Source organism: Balaenoptera musculus, chromosome 1 (assembly GCF_009873245.2).
Source record: "Balaenoptera musculus isolate JJ_BM4_2016_0621 chromosome 1, mBalMus1.pri.v3, whole genome shotgun sequence".
NCBI lineage: Eukaryota > Metazoa > Chordata > Mammalia > Artiodactyla > Balaenopteridae > Balaenoptera > Balaenoptera musculus.
This window is the reverse complement of record NC_045785.1, coordinates 163,638,500-163,662,505: the sequence shown is the minus strand read 5'-3', so window position 1 is coordinate 163,662,505 and position 24,006 is coordinate 163,638,500. Positions and strand designations below refer to the sequence as shown.

The window sequence follows — 24,006 nt, the reverse complement described above, 5'->3', positions numbered from 1 at the left end:
CACTATTTACAATAGCCAGGACATGGAAGCAACCTAAGTGTCCATCAACAGATGAATGGATAAAGATGTGGCACATATATACAATGGAATATTACTCAGCCATAAAAAGAAATGAAATTGAGTTATTTGTAGTGAGGTGGATGGAGCTAGAGTGTGTCATACAGAGTGAAGTACGTCAGAAAGAGAAAAACAAATACCGTATGCTAACACATATATATGGAATCTAAAAAAAAATGGTTCTGATGAGCCTAGAGGCAGGACAGGAATAAAGACACAGACGTAGAGAATGGACTTGAGGACATGGGGAGGGAGAAGGGTAAGCTGGGACTAAGTAAGAGAGTAAAATGGACATATATACACTACCAAATGTAAAATAGATAGCCAGTGGGAAGCAGCTGCATAGCACAGGGAGATCAGCTCGGTGCTTTGCGACCACCTAGAGAGGTGGGATAGGGAGGGTGGGAGGGAGGCGGAAGAGGGAGGGGATATGGGGATATACGTATGCATATAGCTGATTCACTTTGTTATACAGTAGAAACTAACACAACATTTTAAAGCAATTATACTCCAATAAAGATGTGAAAAAAAAAAAAAAAAAGAAAACCAAGGGATGAGATCGGAGATGCCCTGACATCCCTGGTCGATTTAACTTTCACGGCACCTCTGTGAGGTAGCGGCAATCATGCCTACAGATGAGAAAACAGGACCAGCGAGGGTGTGTAACGTGCTCGAGGTCACACAGCTCATGAGCAGCAGAATCCGAACTCAAACCAGGTTCTTGGTGCAAGTACAAGTTCTTTCTGCAACAGAGTGAGTGGTTGATAAATGAGATATGGGGGGAAATAAAGCTGAAATAGGCTGTTGCTAAATCACGGAGGTTCTTGAAAGCCAGCCCAAAAGAAAGGTTGCAAGCCAAAAAGAATGTTCACGGCCCACTAGGGTTAGACCCAAAAGGTGAGAAGAAGAGGAGCAATATGGCCCCAAGAGAGCTAGTTATTCTCATCCCAGCTTCTTTGGAGCCACCTCTTATCCCTGAGACTGAGGGTGACCTGCGCTGAGCAGTGGCATTGTTCCCATGGATATAGTAGGAAGCATACCTCTTTCTCTTTGTTTTCTACTTAATGTTGTTCTGCCAGGCACAGAGCCCTCAGAATCACCGAGCAGCCCCTTCTGGAACTGAACACGGGAGAAAGGGTGTCGGCCACCTGTAACTTCTCCCAAGGTGCCCTTCCCACGACTAGGATATATCCCGTAGTCAGTCGATGCAACAGGAGAGAACCGTGTTACCGGATCTGAAAGGAAATCGATGGAGAGTGGGAACCGTTGCGGGCAGTTGCAATTTTCTAGATCTATTACTTTGCATTTGGAGATCAGTGAAACAAAACGTCGTGTTGCTATGAAAATCAAGAGATTTATGTAGTTTTTATCGTAGGAAAACAACTTCATAAAGGACCCCAAATGGTAACTTAGTAGAAATAAAATGTGAAGAGTTGCTTGTGGCTTGAGAGAAGTGGAAAAGTGCTCCTTTGACTAGGAAATGGTGGTTACACTTTGCAGCTGAATGTCATTGTCTTTCTTCCTTTCCTTTTCTTTCTTTAGAATACACTGAGAGAGTTTGTTGAGAAACCAGCCAACATCCTGGAGATCCTCAGGCCACCTCAAGTACTGCTGTTTCTGGACGAATCCTCTGATGGAGCGATGCTTCATCAGCTGGTACTGGGACAGGGACCCCACCACCACCATGATGAGGGCGCCACTGAGGTCAGCTAAGCACCTGCTCTGGGCGTAACTGAAGGCTTCGAGGCACCACCCGTCTCTAAGGAAGTGTCTGCTCACGAGACAGACAACCTTTCTGCTGGTCCACAGGGCATCCTGGATGTTGGTGATGTGGTTTTCCCCGGGCAAAAAGTCTCTCTCTTCAAAGCACAGGTTAAATCTGTTTTGGTTGCTGTACTGGGCATCCAGGTGTTTGATCAAAGCATTCTGCACCCATTCAAAGTCTTTGCTACTGAAGCACAAATAGGCATCGTATTTGTACGTCTCTGATTCTCTTCCCTCGATGGGGTCCTTGAACACCAGTCTCTGGGCTTTCTTATAACAGATGAAACAAAACCCCCGAAACTTCGTAACGATGAGGATGGCCACGAGGAACAGAGTCAAAGTGACAGTGAAGAAGATGAAAAGGGAAAACTTTAGGGACTTTAAAACTTCCTCTTCATCACAGTCTTCCGTGGAAAGAGAGTAGAGGGGAGCTCCAGCCATGGAGCTCGGGTACATGCAGTATATGTCTGCCGGAGAGCCAAATATTGTGACGTTGGTTTGATTGAGCCAACTGATAAAAGGGCTAAGTTCGCACTCACAGATGAACTTGTTATGAGTTATGTCCACGGCACTCAGCGATGCAAATAAATCAGGATCAGGAGAGAGGAGCTGGTTTCCGGATAAATCCAGGACCTCTAAATTAGCAGGTAAGTCGCCAGGAAAAAGAACGGTCAGCCTGTTGTCCTTGAGGCTGAGTCCCCTCAGTGCAATCAGATGACGAAATACTCCTGGTGGAAGGAAATTCAGGTAGTTTTTATTCAAATACAGGACTCGGAGATGCGAAAGCCCCTTAAAAACATCCCAGCAGAACCCGGCTCCCCAGGCAAGCTGCAACATATTTTCTTCAAGGAAAAGCTCTTCTAAGCTGAGGTTCTCTGAAGGGGCATGGTTTTGGTTACAAAAGGAAAAGCGATTTTGATTTAAAATGAGAATCCGGAGATGAGGTACCTGGAGAAGGAAGTAGAGATTATCCAGATTTTCCAGCCTATTCTCTGATAAGGTGATGAAGTTAGCTGTAAGTGCGATGTTCGGCAAAGTAGCCAGCTTATTGCCACTCAAGAAGATATTAGGTATGCTCGGAAGAAAAGAAATAGTTTTAAGAGCATTATCCCGGAGATCCAAGGTGTTTAATTTCTCCAGGAATCTGAATGTTTGGTCCTGAATGATCCCGATGTGATTCTTTTGCAGATCAATATAGGCTACCTTAGGTAGTCCATAGAAATTAGAACTATACAATTCCCCCAGAAGGTTATGTGATATATTGAGAACTTGGAGGTTGTCGAGTCCATAAAATGCTTTGCCTGCAATATTGTTTATCTTGTTGTAGGCGAGGTTCAGAACCTTCAACTCCTTGAGCGTCTCAAAGAGTTGGAAGTTCAGGGAGAAGATAAACCCATGTGAAAGGTCCAGCTGTATCACTGAGCTTCTGGCCAGACCAGCAAAGGTGTGCTGGTCAGGATCTTTGATGTTAGTGAAGCCAAACCCAGAACCCATCACGTGATGGGTAAGAACCAAAGAGAAAATCTGGCTTCCATTGATGGCATTGCTGAAGTTTCTTGTGACGTCCACTGCCCAGCCATTGCCAGAAACATCTAAGGTTTCCAGGACCATGTTTCTGAATGGGTTCAGACATTTCCCCCAGTCCACTGAGACCCTGTTGTACAGGTTATTACCAGCAAGGCTTAAAAAGGAGAGTGTTTTTCCCTGGAGGGGTTTGAGCTCATGCTCACATACAGTGGTTATTTGGTTGAGGGAAAGATCGATGGACTTCAAGGAATTCAATTCCCCGAATGAAGGATGAAGGTAAAGACTCTGAATCTGATTTTTGGATAGGTCCAAGTGAGTCAAAGACCCCAAGTTTCTGAAATAGCCATCTTTTAATACAGCACTGGAGAGACCACAGTAAAACAGTCGAAGTTCGGAGAGATGGGGCAGTTCCTGAAAAGCATCTGGGTGCAAAAAGTCTATCTGACTTTTGCCCAGGTCCAAGATTCTGAGATTGGGCAGGTTTTGGAAGGCTTCTTTGTCAATGGTCAAGGGGGTAAACTGAGTCCCGAGCTCCAGCAGCTGCAGCTGCTCCAGGAAGGGGAAGGACGCGGTTGTGACTGTCCTGATGTAGTTGAAGCTGAGCAGGAGGCTCTTGGTGGTGCTGGGGACCTGGGGGACTTGGGTGAGGTTGCAGAAACGATATAAGGCTCTCCAACCATCGAAGAAGCAGGAAGAAATTCCAAGCGCGGGACTGGCCATGAGCACGATTCTTAAGAGAAGGTCCAGGTGGTCTCCCATGATCCTATGGAGAAGACGGGAGAGTGAAAACGCAGGAATCTAAGCTCAAGGCATTGTGCATGGGCTCTTAGGGCTTGGGGGATTCCTCTGTGATGTGGCTTTTCCTTAGACCCTTTGTTTCTCTGGATCCATGGCTGTAGCTGTTGGCAGATACTGTCTGGTGTAGACAGAGCTTTTCTCACTCTCTATCATTTATGTTGCATTTTCTACATAGCAAGCACGGTTCTAAGTACTTTAGAAATACTTCATTTAACCTTTATGATAACTCTGCATTCATTCCTAAGTCTGTGCCTTCATTCATTCAAGATTTGCTGATGGAAGTTGGAGAAAACGGCAGGAGGAGATACATTTTAACTTCACCTCAGCCAGGGACCCCATTCCTAGCCCAAGGCAGGCTCAGCTGAGGAGTGGAAAATAAATCCACTGATTTTCTTCCCCCTCTAACCTGTCAAGGATACTAGGTCATCTCCATTCATCCATCCTTACTCCCTACACAGTGCGTCTCATAACATAAAAACTGGGTATGTCCTTTTCCACAAAGAGTCAGATTTCAACAGTTTAACAAAAATGTATTCAGCACCTCCTGCATGCCTGGCACTTGTGTGACCCCATGAGTGTACAACTAAACAGAAACCAGTCCCCTTGCCTAAGCCCAATGGGTGAATTGACTGTCTGAGTTGAGCATTTGCCTCACACACACAGCAGCAAAAGGCACTGAATGAGTGTGTCTGGTCATGTTCCCAGTGCTGTGCTGGGAGCTGTGAGGGGTATAGAGAAAGTGCACGAGGGCCCACCCCTCAGAGAGCTTCGCCTCTACCCATCTGCACGGCACCTCCACCTTGGTGCCTGCGAAGTATTCAACTTGCTCTACGTGTAATATCTGAAGGCCTCTGTTGCAAGGTAAGGAAAGACCTACATGGCTCAGAGGGCAGGAGAATGAGGGGGAAAGAAAAGACAGAAATAGGAAGAGGGTCCTGGTTTATAAAACCATCACTGGCACAGTTTCAATATCAGGGTAGACAACGTGAAGCAGTCATGGTACTAGAAGAGGCACCGGCCCTGGACCACTTGCCGGCTCTGAAGACGTTTCACTGTGTTGGGGTAATTTGTGGTGGGGTTTCCATAGCACCTTTGAGGCTGTGACACACAATTTACAGCAAATCAGAAGTAGACATTGACTTCTGAGTTGACCCAAAATATCAGAAGCAGGCATTTACACATTAAGAGTAGGGCGGCATGGTATACTGATGTATACTGTCAGGTGAGATACGACTATTGCCATTTCATATCTGAAATTAAACAATTTCTTGTTGTTAGAAATTAAATATAACCTACTATTAAAAACAAACCAACAACCAGGCATTTAATAATCATTAGAAAAAACTCGCTGAGAATGTTTATCACGGCTCTTAATTTCTCCACCGTTTCCACCCAGAGGCTCAGGGTAACAACAGCAGGGTCACCTCTGTTCCCTGAAACGTCACCCACACTTCAGCAGGTCCTGTCAGTTTCACCTTCCAAGTCTACTCGGTTCAAGCCGCCATCTCTTGATGGGGCTAGACTTGGGACTTCTTACTGGTCTCTCTTATATCTGGGCTGACTCTCCATTTTCCAAACAGCAGCCAGCATGTTCTTCTAGAAACATAACCCAGGTGATACCACGCCTCTCTGCACAGAGCCCTTCCTTCTCCTCCCACTGCTCTGGGAATAAAATCCTGCAAAGTCTTCCTTCATCTGGCTCTTGCCTGTCTCTTCAGCATCCCCCTCAATAACTTGTTCAATTAATATCTGCTGAGCATCTATGTGTCTGGCACTGTTTTAGGAAGAGGAGATACAGTGGTAAACACAATAGACCAAGCCTGCCCTTTTGCTCTCCAAAAATGCACATTTGCATCATATACCAAAACTTGCACCCGATTTCAGAGGGTTCACTGACCTCCTGAAGGCTACCCCTTTCAACCTCATGATGAGAACCCTTAGTCTACATATAACAACCACCACGTTTTATGTTCTAGAACGGGGCTTGGAAAACTTTTTCTGTAAAGGGCCAGATGGTAAATATTTTAGGCTTTGCAGTCCAAATACTGTAGCTTGCCAACCTCTGTTCTAGAAGAAAAGAGAAGAGAGACTTTGATTTCACAAATGAGGATTTTAAGTGACTGCAAGATAAATGTGCCCTGATATTGAACTGATATTTGCAGGAAAGAACTAGCCTGGCCCCCACGCTGCTGACAGTTTTGCAGCTGTTGTTTTATCCAAACATCAGAATGAATTCTCATCTTATGTAATCTGACAGGAAAATCCCTGCAGAGACGTGGAAGTGAGAACACCAGTTCAGAATAACAGAGTTAAGATGTCTAGTTTCAATTCTGTCTTTTTACAGACCACTCAGGGCTGGCCTCGAAACGCCTACACTGTACTGGGCGGCTTGACCTTGAATTTGTAGTAATAACAGGTGAAAGAAAGCCCCAAACAATACATATTCAAGATACTGAGTTTTCAAGTCCATAATAGGGAAGCTAAAATTAAACCGTAAGGTAGATAAGGTCAGCTGAACAAACAGATTTTAAAGAAAATTATCTGGGCTTATGTCATATTACAAAGATATCGTGCAGACCTATTTTCTTATGAAATACAGCAAGGTGTGAAATAGCTACATCTTCATCTCTGAAGCAGACTTCTGTGGGTCAGGTGCCAGGACAGGTGAGCAGAGGAGCCAGGTGAGCTGAGCTGACAGGAGTCTGGAGGGGTTATTCATGAAGACAGAAGCTGGGAGGAGGGACCACCCACGCAGGGGTGTCCTGGAATGAGAGCCAGGAGCCAAAACGCGTTGAGATAAATATGAATGAGCACTGATACAGGGCAAATCTAATTGAAAGATGAGAACCAGGCCATGAAGTTGTTTCAGACCCGACCAGACCTCAGAAACATGAGCGACCAAGAGTGAAGTGTAGGCAGTGAGACAGGCCAGGTGGGCAGCAGCTGTGGACTTTGGGAACCCAAGAGAGAAGATCAAATGACCTAAAACCCCAAACCCTGAATGCGTTGAAGCCAGAGGGAGCAAGAGGGATGAGGGTGTGTGGAGTAAGGCCCCGAAGAAGAAGCTTGTGCTAGCCGGGGCCACTTGCTTCTTTCTCCCAAAGTGCAGGTCGCCGACGGCAGCTTCTGACCCTGCAGAGGAGGGCGCCATCTAGTGGTGGCTGGAGTGAGTTCTCTGAGGCAGCAGGTAGAGGAACCCGACAGCGCGCTCCTAAACCATTATTGAAAAGATGGTGAGTAGCGACAGGTATTTACACTGTTAGTTCTGCCATCAGGCGACACAGGCATTCCTTCCTAAAAATCACTCAGCTACGCAAAATCACACAACAAAACCACAGGGCTTCTGGGAAAAAAGAGGACGGCGTGTAGCACTCAAAACCTTCATCGGCGGCACCTAAAAAACCTAATAAAAATGGTAGCACCATCTTATACGTGTTAGGCGGTTAATACATACACACTACAATAAATATTCCTTTACCTTGTGAAAGACCTGAGGGTTGCTGCCTCGGGAGCTACTGTGAGGTGCTGGACGGAGGGGGTTATTTGGTATCAGGGGAAGTTGTACAACAGTTGGGGATGGGTGTTGGCTCAAATCACAGGCAGAGCAAGGAGGTCACTGGCAGATTTTTGAGGTCTTTTCCTTCATCATATGTAGGTCGGTTCAGCTGGGTACAGTTTTCTTCATTTAAACTTAAGATATGGCACCTAAGCAAATGCAAATTTCATGTTCACTAATATGCTAATGTTGTTCCCTAATATATCAATAACTTCCCTAATATATCAGTATTGTTCCTTAATATGTCAATGTGTTGGAACAGATTCATTATTTCAGAACAAGCATTATAGCAGAACTGACTGTACTCTCATTCAAGGCTAACAGTTCCAATTAAGAGTAGAAAAAAAGGAGGTTCTATATATGAGTCTACCCTCTGTGCCTGTGTGATAGTTTGAAGAAGCCATGGGACTGGCTTGGGAATCATCCCTGGGGACCAGTGTGGACTCAGGTCCCAAAGGGCTCAGAGACTCGAGTGGATAGTGTCACCTCCAGCAGCTTCAGCTGGTTCCTGTTTCAACAGGAGACTGAATGGGAAGAGGAAGTTCTCAATCCTGGCGACACATTAACCACCGGGGAGCCGCGAGCCCGCTGAAGCCCAGGCTTCCAATAGACCAGTTAAATGAGACTCTTGGGGGTGGGGCTCGGGGGTCTGTACTCTTAACAAGTATGCGAATTTTGTACACACCCACATTTTAGAATCACTGGTATAAACCAATGGTTCTCTAACTTGGCTATACATTAGAATCACTGGGGGACTTTAAAAATAATACAGGTACCTGGGTCCCATCTGAGAGGTGAGGTTGGTCTGGGGTGTGGCTAAGGCATCCTGAGTTGTTAAATCTCTCCAGGTGATTCCGATTTCTGAAGGTCGGCTCACACGGCTGCAATTCTGACTGTACCTTGGAACCACACAGGGTGCTTTAAAACTGCGGACTCCACAAATTAGACATAGAACTACCACAGGACCGTGCAATTCCACTTCTGGGCATATATATATACCCCAAAGAATTGAAAGCAGGAACTCAAACAGATATTTGCACACCACGTTCATAGCGGCATTATTCACAATAGCCAACAGGTAAAAACGATCCCAATGCCCGCTGACAGATAAAGTGTGGTACACATACGATGGAATACTATAAAGTCTTAAAAACAAAGGAAATCCTGGCACATGCTTCATCATACATGAACCTTAAAGACGTTATGCTAAGTGAAATAAGCCAGTCACAAAAGCACATATACTGTGTGATTCCACTGAGATGAGGTCCTTAGAGTAGCCAAATTCGGAGAGACAGAAAGTGGAATAGAGGTTGCCGGGGGCTGGAGGAGGGAGGATGGAGATCTAAGGTTCTGTAGGTTCAGAATTTCTATTTGGGATGATGAGAAATTTCTGGAGATGGATGATCGTGAGGGTAACACAGCAATGTGAATGTCCTTAATGCCACTAAACTGGACACTTAAAATGGTTAAAATGGTGAATTTCATGCCCTGTATATTTTACCACAATCAGAAAATAAAATTAAAGAGAAAAACCAACACCACTGCTACCTGAGCCTAACTCCCGGAAATTCAGTTCGGTAGGTCAGGTGGAGCCGGGGAAGTGCGTTTTATGGCCCAGGTACTTTGAAGCGAGTGGTCCTCAGGCCATGCTTTGAGAGACGCCGGTCTAAAGGATTCCCTCCAACTCAGAAGCCCTGTGATTCTCTTAGAGGAAGAGGGCTGATAGGAAATTCAGAGGGCTGTGGAGAACTGGGTTTTGATTATTGAGGCTAACTTGCGTCGAGGGCTCTGAGGGGTAACAGGAAGAGCACAATCAATGCGGGCCTCAATACTCCTGCCAAACGCTGTTAATTGAGATAATGAGACCAGAGAGAGAAGGGTCGGCAGCCCTCTCCTCTGAGTGGAATTCATTTAGCTTTAATCCCAGCCGTCAGCAGAGTGGGTTCCCTTTCTTGACTTAGTTGCCCGCTCAGCAGAGCCGCGGGCCTCACCTTGGGTGAGTTACGGGCCATGGTGTCTCCATGGGCAACGGGGAAGCCTGCACGCAGGGGCACCTCTGCTCCCTGGGCAACACAGTTAGCCTGCAAATCCCGCTGGCTGGGGCCAGGGCTTCTCCTGGGCTAAGTTAAATGCTTGATCCTTAACAAATAATACTCATAATGGGCTCTTTGAGAGGATCCGGGATTCTGAGCTTGGCCGCAAGGCTGGGGAGAGAATGTTTCTCCTGGCAGGTGGTAGCTCACATCCGGCAGGCGGTCGGAGTGCTGGGCATGGAGGACCGCTGTCTGAGCAAAGCAGTTCATTCATTTCCAAATGGGTGCTGGGGAGGGTTTCTCCAAGGTTCACATAGTAATAAAAATCCTGGACTGACACCTTATTTTTGATAAAGGAGGCAAGAATACACAATGGAGAAAAGACAGCCTCTTCAATACGTGGTGCTGGGAAAACTGGACAGCTACATGTAAAAGAATGAAATTAGAACACTCCCTAACACCATACACAAAAATAAACTCAAAATGGATTAAAGACCTAACTGTAAGGCCAGACACTATAAAACTCTTAGAGGAAAACATAGGCAGAACACTCTATGACATACATCACAGCAAGATCCTTTTTGACCCACCTCTTAGAGAAATGGAAATAAAAACAAAAATAAACAAATGGGACCTAATCAAACTTAAAAGCTTTTGCACAGCAAGGGAAACCATAAACAAGACTAAAAGATAACCCTCAGAATGGGAGAAAATATTTGCAAATGAAGCAACTGACAAAGGATTAATCTCCAAAATTTACAAGCAGCTCAATATCAAAAAAACAAACAACCCAATCCAAAAATGGGCAGAAGACCTAAATAGACGTTTCTCCAAAGAAGATATACAGATTGCCAACAAACACATGAAAGGATGCTCAACATCAGTAATCATTAGAGAAATGCAAATCAAAACTACACTGAGGTATCACCTCACTCCAGTCAGAATGGCCATCATCAAAGAATCTACAAACAATAAATGCTGGAGAGGGTGTGGAGAAAAGGGAACCCTCTTGCAACCCTCTGTTGATGGGAATGTAAGTTGATATAGCCACTATGGAGAACAGTATGGAGGTTCCTTAAAATCTAAAAATAGAACTACCATACGACCCAGCAATCCCACTACTGGGCATATCCCCTGAGAAAACCATAATTCAAAAAAGAGTCATGTACCACAATGTTCATTGCTGCTCTATTTACAATAGCCAGGACATGGAAGCAACCTAAGTGTCCATCATCGCATGAATGGATAAAGAAGATGTGACACATATATACAATGGAATATTACTCAGCCACAAAAAGAAACGAAATTGAGTTATTTGTAGTGAGGTGGATGGACCTAGAGACTGTCATACAAAGGGAAGTAAGTCAAAAAGAGAAAAATAGGGCTTCCCTGGTGGCGCAGTGGTTGAGAATCTGCCTGCTAATGCGGAGGACACGGGTTCGAGCCCTGGTCTGGGAGGATCCCACATGCCGCAGAGCAACTGGGCCCGTGAGCCACAACTGCTGAGCCTGCGCGTCTGGAGCCTGTGCTCTGTTACAAGAGAGGCCACGATAGTGAGAGGCCCGCGCACCGCGATGAAGAGTGGCCCCCGCTCGCCACAACTAGAGAGAGCCCTCGCGCAGAAACGAAGACCCAACACAGCCAAAAATAAATAAATAAATAAATAAATAAATAAATAAATTTTAAAAAAAGAGAGAAAAATAAATACTGTATGCTAACACATATATATGGAATCTAAAAAAAAAAAAGGTTCTGATGAACCTAGGGGCAGGACAGGAATAAAGACGAAGATGTAGAGAATGGACTTGAGGACAAGGGGAGGGGAAAGGGTAAGCTGGGACGAAGTGAGAGAGTGACATGGACTTATATATACACTACCAAATGTAAAATAGATAGCTAGTGGGAAGCAGCCGCATAGCACAGGGAGATCAGTTCGGTGCTTTGTGACCACCTAGAGGGGTGGGATAGGGAGGGTGGGAGGGAGATGCAAGAGACAGGAGATATGGGGATATATGTAAATGTATAGCTGATTCACTTTGTTATAAAGCAGAAACTAACACACCATTGTAAAGCAATTATACTCCAATAAAGATGTTTAAAAAAAAAAATCCTGGACTGAGTCCACATGTGAATATGTTCAAGGTCAGCCTTGGAAAAAGGCTCAAGGCCAGTGGACACGGGGACCCTCCCAGGGCAAACGTGTTCTCCAGATGCAGAATACAGCATCCCATCGGGACAAGCCAGCCAACGGGAACTCTGAAGGCTGCAATGTCGCCGGGGCCATGGTCCTTCCAGCCCAGCATTCCGCCTCTGACAACAGTTCCAATAAAACCCATGGGTGACTGCAGTGCCTTGAACTCAGAGTTTGCTCCCCAGATACAAGCCCAGCTTCCTCCACAAACCACCATGACTTTGAGGCTCTCCTGGGTGTCCTCTTTTTCATTCAACACCACCTCTTTTCGTGGTGACCAGCTGCTATACTGAGAATCTGTGCTTGTCCTAGAGTAACTCTTCCCAGGCCGAGCCTCCCACTCTGTGTTGGTCACTGCTGGACCCTGGGGAGTCCCTACCTGCAAGGGTCTCAAGGTTTCTAGAAAGACTCTAGAGCAGGGATGCCCCAAGTGATGTCCCCGACAAGCAGCACCAGCACCACTTGGGGCCCCACCTCCTCCTGAATCAGAGGCTCTGGGGCTGGCGCCTGGCAGCCTGTTTTATCATGCGCTCTGGGTGATTCTGATGCACACTCAACATCTGAGAACCACTGGGCTCAATTCTGGAGGGAGGAAAGAAATATAACCTAATAACTACAATACTGCGGAGTGGGCATCTTCGCCTACATGCTCGTCCCCACAGAGCTCTGAGCTTCCCCCTTCCCTCATCCTCCCAGTCTTGGGGAGGTATCATTGTCTCCCCATTTATACACACGAGAAAACTAAGGCCCAGAGCAGTTAAGTAACTTCCTTAAGACCACACAGCTCTGTCTACCCTCTAAGCCTAGCGTCTCTGGCATGGCTGCACAAGTGGGTCAGTACAGGGGTACTGCTGTAGCCCACCTCTTGGTCATTGTCTGCTGATCTTGTGGTCACTTGCCCTGGGTCACAGAGGGTATGAGCCCTGGCTCCCAGGGGAAGGTGAGCCTCTCAGCCCCTCGCCCCTTTCAGCTCCGCGTGAAGGCCCACCCTAGCCCGAGATGGTCCCTTTGAAATGCTGAGTTCTCTCCCACTCTCTCAGCACGACCTTCCTCCTTCCAGGTCTCTTGGGCCCTTCCTTCCACTACACTGACTCTCTGACGGCCCCGTAATTCCCCTTGAACCTTCCGTGACCTTTAAATGCATCCGCCTCTTTACACCTCCCCATGGTTCTAGACTCCACAGACCTTCTCTTCAAACCCTCTTTCAACACCTCCAACTCGGATGCCTCCTTGCTCTGCTATCATATCTGTCTATACCAGACACCTGCCCTCTGCGTGCCTACACCTGGTGGCTGTAGCTCTGTCAGGAAAAACCGCCTTGGTGCCCACACTAATGTGCAGAATCCAATCGTGCTGTCACCCTCTCTCCTACCCCTAAGGAGTGATTCCAAACCTTCACCGGCTTTCCCTCACCCATCCCGCCTGGCCTTGGCCCTCTCAGAAGATGTTGACCTTGCTTCCTACTTCTAGGAGAGAAGGAAGGTCTGGCTCTTGACGTGGCACATGCCGCAGCCATCCAGTGACTCTCTGTGTCCGCCAGCAAGGCCCACAGGAGGGCTTATGGCACGTCCTGGGGGCAGTGCCCTGTGGAGCCACTGGGAGGTGAGCTCCGGGGTCAAGAGTGTGTGGTGGGACTGAGGCAGCTCAGGTTTGGTCCAGCCAGAGAAGGCAGCTTGTTCGTGCACACGTGGGTGCAAAAGGTGCTCCACGGTCAGACATGGCAGTCCTTTCGTGCAAAAAAAAAAAAAGGGTGCTTCCCACCCACCCTTCTCCTCAGACCCATCACACGCCCGAGGGGAGACAGTCATCAGCAGCTTCCATGAGCATCGCAGATTCACACAGCAGGGCAAAGCCTGACGACTGACGATGGTTCTCCAAAGAGGAAGCAGACAATTAGCACACTGGGTCTCCGTGCACTGGTGCGACCTCAGGAGCACGGTTTACTGATTTGCTGGTGCCCGGGGGTCTCGTTAGGGTTTGTTTGTATCTCTCCGTGTGCATGATGCTTCGATACAAAGCTTGTCTAGTGAGTCTAGCCCAGCGAGAAACTTCCCTCTCATGTGTCTGGGTGGCAGTTTCTTAACAAGAAACTCAGTCAAATGCCTTGCTGAGTTCCCAGGGCTGCTGGAAGCTGGTAACCCTGTCAGGATGGAAATGAGCTGAGTCTGATACGATTTGCTGTTCCAGAACCTATGCTGACCTGTCGGGGTTCCCGCCACCTTTCCTCAGAGCTGCAGACCCTGGGCCAGATCTCTTCTAGGAATTTGTCCACAACTGCTGTCAAGCTCACTGGTTTGTAGTTATTTTGTAAATATCTGTTGAATGAATGAAATTGCCACATCCTGCCTCTGGGTCCTCCTCCCTCTTCACGGCCCGCAGGGCCAGCTGCCAGGGTGCTGAGGGCTCATCTGCACTCTGGATCCCTCGGACGGGCTGCTTTGAGGCGGGGGAAAGCCTGGAGCTCTTCAGAGCAGCCGCAGCTCGCCTGCTCTCTCCCCTCCTACCTGGGGGTGGTTATCTGTGCTTATGATCCCATCAGCTTCTGAGAGGGGGCTTGCCCCTTCCTTCTTCCTCCTCATCTGGACATACCTTGAAATACCCTCTTGGGCATCTGTAGCATTTCCTCCAAATTCAGAGCATTTGGGGCTATAGCCTTTCTGATCAAACACTGCACCATATTCATCTTTGGTTGTGGACCCTTATTTCCATCTTCAGTACATATGAAACTCTAACAAGGTGGGTGAAGTCAGACCAGCTTCCTTAATCCCCCACTGGAAGAAGCCTCAAGTACATCAATGCAGATGGTGGCTAATTCTGTGAAGTTTATCTCAGGACACTACCACCAGCATCGATTCCCCTCACTTCCAATTGTTTGTGCTGCCCAGCTCCACAGCCCCTGCCTCCTGTCTGGGCTGCTGCAGTGCCCACCCCCTCCAGCTGATCGCCCACAGCAAGCCTGACCCCGGCACCTGCATCTCTCGCTCAGCTAAGTGAGGGGGCTTGTAGAGCATGGCTATGACCAGAAACCTTCACTAGCTCCGACCAGAAACCTTCACTAGCTCCTCTTGCCCACAATGACCCAACTCTTCAGGGCATAAAACTCCACTGTAGACGATAATCTATTCCTGGAATGGCTGATTAGAGAGGTCCCTTAGCTCCTGAACCCTCCCATCGGACAGAGGGGAAACTCCATCCAATCTACCTTCCGGCTTATCTAGTCTTGCCTGGGCTCCAGGGATAACTCACCTTCTCCCAGCATGAAACTGGAGCCCAGAGATCCAATTTCTCTGCTTATGCTGATCCTGGGCTTGGCATGCTTGTTCCCATCTCATCTGCTTACCCAACTCCAACTCACCCCTCACAGGCTACCCCAGAAGCCAACTCTTTCGTGAAACGGTTCTCATATTCCTACAGGCACTTTATCTCCCTCCCTTGTTCTGTGTCCATTTTCACGATGGCATTTTCATCACATCTTGTCTCCTCCAGATTGTCTATCTCCTGAGGGTAAGGACCCAGTTTTGCTCATGCGGTACCCCTGAGGCACACAGCACAACTGAAGCACCCGGTGATATGTTCCCCGCTAACATTTTGAAGGAGAGTGCTTGTCATCAGGAGTATTTACCTCCAGTCCTAACAGAAGGGGCTTCTAGTATGTTCTTATTCTAGAGGCACGGGGTCCCTGATTGTTTAAAGGCTTCAGTTTCTGAGACAATGGGACCTCCTAGCAGCGATGATGGTCATCAGTGTTTTTCTGGTGAATCAAGAGAAAGGGCTTTTGTTTTCCTAAGGGAGAACAGGAAAGCTAATTAGGAGGGAGAAACAGAAAATATTACGTAGATGTTCTTCTATGCCACACAGTGATTTTCTCTGTAGGGGTATTTAAAACTTTAGGTGTGTCTCTGATTAAGGGGAATTTTAATTGAAAAAGATCAAGACCCTTTTGTAAATCGAGGCATTTGGAACATCAGAGCTGAAGAGACCTGGAGAAATCTCATGCCCAGCCTCTGGGCCAGTTAGTCACGGGGGGCTTTCTTCCTTGTCCCTCCAGGGAGGGAACTCCATACTTTCATAATCCACTCCATCTTTATTGTCACAGTGGTGGTGAGGAAGCACCTCCCTTGGACCCAGATGTCCCTTTCATGACGTTTCTGTGGTCATTTAGTTACTGGGGACCCACACACAGGATGAGGACAATCCACCGTCTTCTCCACAGGGAGCAGAGAGCTTGTGGGTTTCTAGGGAAAAAGCTAGGTTTGCCATCAGAGTTTGACATTTCTAAGCAGTATGATTAAGTAAACTGTGGTTGAGCTAGGAGACACTGGATAATTATTGGGTCTCAGATTTAGGATGAGATGGGCCCTGAAAGTTAAGAATGACGTATAGTACTTTTCACCATTTTATTGAACTCTGGCTCAGAGGTTAAGCATGTGCCTGTCACATATCCATCACATTGTGGAGCTAGGATTTGAATCCAGTTGTGAGCTTAGTTGTCATTTTGATCTTCAAAAGAAAAAAAAAATCAAAATTGTGGACACTGCAGAATAGATACAGAACCTCCAAGGATGATTTGCCTATGAATCACCCAGAGATCTTGCTGAAATGCAGATTGTGATTCAGCGGGTCTGGGGAAAGACCCGAGATTCGGCATTTCTAACAAGCCTCCAGGTAATACTGATGTTGCTGGTTCAGTGACCATGATTTGTGCGGTAGGGACTTAAGAGAGCTGTTATGGGCCTCACTGCTCACTACTCAGGCTGCCTTATCTCCCAGGAATAAAGTATGACCACGAAGCTGCATGATCACTTTTGAGAAGGGGACCATACATTCGCCCCCAATTCTTCTTAGTCCTGAAGCCTGAAGCATTGGATGGTGCTCGAGGAGGGTTATTTGAGGCTTCTGAGGCAGGGGAGCTGGGCAGGTCACATCGTTTTACTTGGAGCTAAGGAAAAAGGAGAGCTTGGGTACCACTTCTCAGGCTCCCGGACAGGCGCCTCTCCTGGAGACCAGCAGGGGGCGCACAAAGGGCGGAGACCAAGGCAAGAGCCCTCCGAGGGCCTCCGGAAAGCCTGGGCTGAGGGGTGTGGAAGCCACCAGGGGCTCTGAACTGAGCCCCGCTGAGAAGTTCCTATTGCTCGCTTACGTTTAGAAAACACGCAAGTGCTCCTGGCAGGCTGGCACAGGGAGAGGAGATCACGACTGAATTTCAAAACAGGACTGTGATATCTTTTCTTCCTTGGCATGCACCTTAGAAGGAATTACCCACCCCTTCCCCCAACCCCATGCACCCTTTGAGGCTCTGAATCTGCTGGGCAGTGTACACAATTTTGATTTTTAGGAAAGGTCAAAATGACAACTAAGTTTGCAGCTGGATTCAAATCCTAGCCCCACAATTTAATAGATGTGTGACCTTGAGGAAGTGCTTAACCTCTCTGAGCGCCAGCTTAAATCACCTATAGATCGCAACAATAGTAGCTTCTACTTCCCTGGGGAAGCATCCACAGAGGCTTTTAAGGACCCTCCAGATTCCGAATGAAGAGCCCCGTTATTGATGTGTCATCCTCTAATATTTCTTGCTTGCTTAAGTAGACAGACATCGTTTATCCAACTGCACCTCACCAGAAATGTATTCCTTTTGGAAACCACTGAAGGGGAACAGTGAGAGAAGGAAACGGAATTATTTCTCAATACGCTGGGGAGATTTGGTGTTTCTCTTTTCCGCACTCATGGGAAATTATGTAAAAGTTTCCCCTGTTGTCTTTAATATCTTCAGGTGGCAGTCCCCCCAAACCAAAACAAAAACAGCACCATCCAGAGGCATGACAGTCTGAAGGCAGGATGTTAAAGACCCAAATGGTTCAGGTACAAAAATGGCTTCTCTTCTGTCTGCTCATTATAAACTCTTTAGCACACAGTTTTAAAGCATCTGATTGAAAGAAATAATTCCATCCGAGCGGTTATTAAAAACTAACAACTAGCGTGACGCATCTAAAAATCCTTGGGAAAAGATAGCTCACCAAGGAATTGAACATCTCTGTCTTCAGCTTCAGGCAGCACCAATATCCTCAATTAGAAAATTCACATCTGAGACTCTGACAGCCCCCTGAATGCAACTCAGCTAAACCCCGCGTGTTCAGGGGTAAAGTAAATTGCCAGGAAAGATGCCCATCTGCGAGGTCAGGAGCCCAAGCAGACGGAGAGCCGGGAAGTCTGATATTGCCTCCCCTGAAAGTAATGACACAGGCAACCCGCTAAGAGCGGCAAAAATCATTTGGATTGTGATGTAAATTGGAAGCAGCTGGGGGGAGGCATGGGCAAGAGAAACCTTATTAAACTATGATCCGTTAGACACAGAGAATGGAAATGTGAAGAGAGATTACAAAACACTTGAGAACCGTCCTGGGAGGGATCTGCAGTCCGTGCTGGGTTAACAAGAGCGTCAAGAGAAACCTCCCTAGGCTGGTAAAATCAAGTCCGCTCTGCGGCTGAGGGAGACACCCCCTGGTGAGAGGTGAGGGAAGGGAGAGGGAGGGAGTCAGGCCAGGAGGAGGGGGTCCTGCATCTCCAGGCCTGCCAGCTGCAGAGGAGGAAGGATTTCACTGGCGGTGCCCCAGGGACTGTAAGCAGGGCAGGCAGGGCTGGGAAACACGCCCCTGCTGGAAGCACGCATTCCTGCTACCTGCCCAGCGTCCAGGGCCCCCAGGGAGGTGCGTGGAATGTGGAATCTGCCCTGGGCAGGCTGCCCGGGGTGGCTGTGCTCCATTCTGAATGGGGGAGGGGTCAGCAAGAAACTTGGCTCCTCAGCGCTGTGGGTGGTCCCTTCCAAGATGCATGAGATATGGCAAAAGCTCTGGGCTGGGAGAGGGGAAACCTGGGTTCTAGCCCTCCTTCGGCCATCACCTGGGCATCCTTGACAAGTTTAACTTCCCTTGTCCTGTTTCTGTACGTGTATGATGGCAAGTTTGAACTGGAAGCATTTTCACAGCCTATAAGCCCTAAAGTTATCTAATGAGACTTGCTGAGTATCATGACAGCAATCACAGACCCGGACACAATCACAACCCGCCCCCCACTTTCAGCAAATTTGCAAATCTGTTATAGATATTCTTGAAAATATCTATGGAAAATAATGGTATTGATGTACCAATAAAATGGATAAATAAAATGGATCCACATATAGCCTAGCCTCGAATAGCAACTTTTTCCCGCCTAGGAATTCACTCTCAGAGGGAACTGCTTCTCTGGCTAGATAATCTTTTGAGAGTAGAAAGCTTTTCCCCCTCTTTGTATTTCCACCTTCCGCTCCCCACCACCACCCTCTAGAAGTCTCCTGATGTCATTGCCCCAGGCCAGGTATGTAACAGGACTGATTCCAGTTTGCAGGATCTTCTGGCTTTCATTTCCCAAACAGGGACTTATGTCCAGGACACAGAGGCTTTTCCAGGAGGTCCTGAGGGGAGTGAAGTTGGAGGGGCAAAACAGCGAGGTTTGGAAGAAACAGGAAAGGAAGAGAGGTCTGGGGGTCCCAGGAGGACAGGACTTTGGCAAGTCCCCAGAGTTTGGCCGTGTGGTCCAGAAGCAGCAGAGACTGCCAGGGAGGCAGGGTCAGGACCGTGCTCAGTGGTAACCTGAATGGACCAGACTGGTGAGTAGGATCACCCTCAGCCCTGCCCCGAGGTCTCGGCACTGCGTAAGATACAGAACTTATGACACCACCCTGGGGTGGTTTCTATTCTTGCCAGCCTGGTGAGACAAAGGGTGCAAACGGATATTAAGTTGATCTCTAGAAAATAAAAGGAGAGGCAGTTATTTCTTACACACCTCAGCGTCTTATTGATTCATACTTGCAATCCTTTTGTGTGTTGAGAAAGAATGTAAAGTTAGCCTTGGGGCTTTCTAGAACCAGTTAAGTCTCGGACCACGATGAGGCAGAACCTCAGAACACAGAAAATCAGGGCTGAAAGTGGTTTTCAATCTTGCCTTCATTATGGCCAAGTTCAAATGCTGGCTCAGTTGTACTGTCTACAGAATGGAGTGGTTATGAGGATTAAATGAGATGATACATGTAGCTCGTATTTCTGGGTCCCTTGCAGTGTCTGGCACATGGTAGATTATTTGTTGACTATTAAATTATTTATTGACTAGTAAATCATTTATTGATTATTAAAGTTAGCCTAACCTACAATGAATAGACAGATAGATAGATAGATTGATTAGTAACGACCTTGGATAAGTCATGCTGTCAGCAGTGCAAGGACTAAGAATCGTGCAGTAGTGTCGGGACCATGAACATTCATCTAGAGTAAAGCACGAGCTGCTCATCTTGAATCAGTGCGGTGGTTTAAGCGCGTGGACCCTGAAGCCAGACACATCCAGCTGGAACCCTGGCTCTCCATTCGCCGCTGTGTCATTGGGTGGGCTCCCTCGGCCTCATTTCTGTCATTGGAAAAATGAGAATAATAACAATACCCACCCCACAGGGACTCAGAACAGCGTCCGGCTCAGTGTAAATGCTGTTTTTGCGTTTGCTGTTATTGCTGGTGTCATGAATTTGTGCACAGTCAAGGAGAAAACATGTGGCCCCCACCGTTAGGAAGCAAAGTCAAGTTTGGGGCACTTGAGACAAGTTTACCGCATGCCAGGGAGGTGAGAACCAGGTGTTTCCAGGTTGCAATACCCTCTTGTTGGATCTGGCAATACCATGACTTTGGAGATTACCCCAAATGAGAGCTCTCTGGGACAACTGTGGGGAAGGGAGGGGAGGAAGGTTAAACGAAATACAATCAATGTGAAGCGGGGAATTTATGTATTTTCCTTAGCATAAATGGGCTCCTTCCCTCCTGCATTCAACTGTGGTTAAATCCCTTACAAAACAAACAAAACTATCTTCTCTTGACGTGACCACTCCTCCCTCCCTGCTGAGAGAAAATCTATCCTTTTGTGGGCAAATTCCTCAGACATGAGGTCTGAAGACTCCACCCAATGATCCCACTGCCCAATAACCTAGCCTCTTCTGACCCCATGAGACCTGGCTTTCTTGTGGGAGCTCCCCTCTCGAAGTTGGCCTCCTTCTCATCTATTCTTGCCTGAATCTCTCTGTTCTTCTTTTTGGCACACACAGCTTTGGCCGCCCATCTCTTCTTGAACTATCTCCTCCCTTGGCTTCCTTGATTTTCTTCTCTCGTTCTGTCATTCTGTTTTCCACCAGTTCCTCTCTCCCGCCCCCTGCCCCTAGAATGTAGGTTTTCCCCTAGACCTTGTTCTCGGCTTAGCTTCTTCTGGCAGTGATCACATTTGCTTTCACATGCTGGACCATCCCTACTACACTCCCACCATCTCCCCCTAACCCTGACCTGAACCGTATTCAAAGTGCTGATTAAAGGACATCCCCACTTGGGTGTCCTGCAATAACTTCAGATGCAATAATGCCCCAAAGTGACTTAACAATATTTTGGTCTTTGAAAATCCTCCAGAAAACAGAAACATTTTTGCACGGCGCTCAGAAGGATGTGAATGGACCTCTCCCTGGGCCAGGGACCCAACTCTCATGTGAATCAATTTCCCCCTGCCTCACAGGTTATGAGCCAACCTTCTCCGTTACTCTATATTACTCATTACCAAATCTTACTTGTTTTCCTCTCAGATGTCCCTAGTGTTGTCCTTCCTTTTACATTTTTATCACCCAGGTTCAGCCTTCCATCCAATGTATGTTTATTAGGCACTCTCTCCCAGGAAGGCTGTAAGCTGATAGGGCTTCATCAAGGATAAACGCAGTCCCAGTGATCAGGGAGCTAACAGTCAGGACTGCGGCGGGGTGGGGCGCAGCCACAAGAGGGAGGGATGCTGTGAGAGGGTGTGCTGGCAGGGCAGCGGGGCACGAAGGAGGATGTGCAAACCCAGCCTGAGGGACCTCTACTCCCAGGGGATATAGACACTGAGCACTGAGCCCTGTGGATGGGGAGGGGTAAGCTCGGGACAGCAGCGGGCATTCCCAGCAGAGGCTGTCAAACAACACCGTCAAGGGAGAGGAGGAGCCCAGGCATGGGAATCCACTGTGGGTTCAAGGTGGGAGCTGGTGGGAGGTGAGGCTGGAGAAGATACCCTGGGGCTGGATCAAGAAGGTCCTCGAAGTCGTTCTGAGGCAGAGGGGGCTGCTAAGTGTTTTGAGTACTGCCACCACATTAAACGTGAATTCCTCCACCAAACTTATCCAATCTTTAAATTCCCAATAATAGTGCTTAACCCGCAAGTAGGTGAGGTGCTTCACAGTGCCCAAATCTGGCTGAATTTCAGTCAAGAATCATTTACCAAATGCTGCCTGCTATGTGCCAGACACCAACGCCGGCTCAGAGGACCGCGAGATGAGTGAGACACAGCCCCGCCTCTGTAGGTGGGGCAAAGACCCCTCAACCCAACTGGGCAACACAGGGTGTACGCGCTTCAGTAGAGGTGCAGGCGAGGTGCAGGCGAGATGCAGCGTAGGGCAAAGGAGGAACGCCCCCAACTCTGCCTGAAGACTGGGGGAGGGGCCAGCCAGGGAAGTCTTCCTTGGAGAAGGTGCTATTTGAGGTGCTTCCTAAAAAACAGAGGATTCCCGGGACTTCCCTGGTGGCCCTGTGGTTATGACTCCGCGCTTCTAATGCAGAGGACACGGGTTTGATCCCTGGTCGGGGAGCTAAGATCCCACATGCCGCATGGCCAAAAAAACCCAAAAAACAAGAACAAAAAAAACCAAACCCAGAGGATTCCCCAGCAGAGAGAATTCTGGGCACAGGAGAGCAAGCGTAGGGAGAGAGAGGCACGCAGAAGAGGCCTAGTCAGAGCGCCATGGGCTGTCAGTGTGGTATGGGCAAGGGGTGGACCCACAGTGGCAGGAGGCGGGGCTGGGAAGGAAGGCAGGGAATTGGGACTGCATGGGGGAGGGGCAGCGAGTGCCTTTGCTTAGTCTGAGCTTCATATTGTCCTTGGGTTTTCTGCCCTCTGCCTTGCCTGGTGCCTGACTGTTGTTTCTATAACAAATGCAGCTGAAGACCAAGTAGCTCCCGAAGCCCTCTCTGCCTTTTCCAGCCCACATGGGCTGTCTTCTTTGAACCAGCAGATGATGCCACCTAATTTCACTTACTTGCTCTCTAATTGTTACGCAGGTGCTGGTTTTCTCTCCTCCCCTGAACCTGGAAGCTTCTGAAGGGCAGGAACAATGCCTCAAACCTGAGTTGGTCCCATGAAGCTGAGCACACTGTGGGTCGTGGCCCCCATATGGGGGAGGGCGCTGCAAAACCAGTGCTGGGAATTCCTGAAGTTTGAGACCTGACTGAAGATTTGAATCTGCTTTCTGCATTCTTCTCCACGAAACAAAAAAGGGAAGCAAACACGTGGATTCAGTAACTGTACATTCCAGTGTTTTCTTGCTCTCCGAGTCTATGAGCATGAATAGACAAACAGGCCTATTTTGATTTCAACACTCAGCAACGCCAAACTTCCGGATGCGGAGAAATCAACAAAGAAGGCTCTGGGACACAACTTCCTCAGAAGTCTTGCCTCCTCAGAAACAAACCCAGGGATGGCTCTGCATTCAGACAACAGAATCTAAAGGCTTCTTGCTCTGCTCAGAGCTATAATACCCAAGGGGATGATCCTGTGATGTCATTTAGGATGGAAGTACCGGTCGTGTTGATACGCATGGTGTGGGCATAGGGATTGTTAAAATACGCTGGGCAGTTAGCTTTGGCCTGGGCCCCTCCTCTGGGAACCCCCTGGAATGTCTCCACAATCCGGCAACTCAGGGATCTGCACTGAGCACCACAGACCTTCTCCCAGGGCCCTGTCCCAGGGTTCCCTTTCAGACTGGCTGTGCCCGGCACAACCGGAAGTTGCTGGCCACTGTCTTCTGTCCACAAGAACAAGGGTGAAGTGAGTCAGAGGGTCCAGGAGATCTTGGACAGGTTTGTCAATGCTCAGCCTGGCTGAGTAAATGCAGGGAAAAGTGACTGAACAACAGATGTTTGGCAAAGGCCTGGCTGCTCTCCAGGGCAGCTCTCCAGCATCAGCGTGTAATCACTATCGCCCTCTTCCAGGCACTGAGC

The 24,006-nt window shown here is 48.0% G+C and overlaps 1 protein-coding gene across 7 annotated transcripts in view; it reads right to left on the bottom strand.

Moving 5' to 3' along the window:
* TLR5 (toll like receptor 5) overlaps positions 1-24,006 on the bottom strand; it is a 57,724-nt gene that overhangs the window by 32,566 nt on the left and 1,152 nt on the right. For 3 of the 7 annotated variants that reach the window (XM_036836501.1, XM_036836482.1, XM_036836476.1), the window contains exons 3-4: positions 15,549-15,709; positions 1,416-4,111 (exon numbers count right to left, since the gene is read on the bottom strand). The exons of 1 other annotated variant lie outside the window; for it this stretch is intronic. In XM_036836501.1, the coding sequence (XP_036692396.1) occupies positions 1,531-4,107 (2,577 nt within the window). In that variant the 5' untranslated portion in view covers positions 4,108-4,111; positions 15,549-15,709 and the 3' untranslated portion in view covers positions 1,416-1,530. Of the gene's footprint in view, positions 1-1,415; positions 4,112-7,624; positions 7,852-8,478; positions 8,513-15,548; positions 15,710-20,142; positions 20,360-24,006 lie in introns of those variants that run through there. 3 more of the 7 variants (XM_036836510.1, XM_036836491.1, XR_005017768.1) reach the window with 3 other exon arrangements.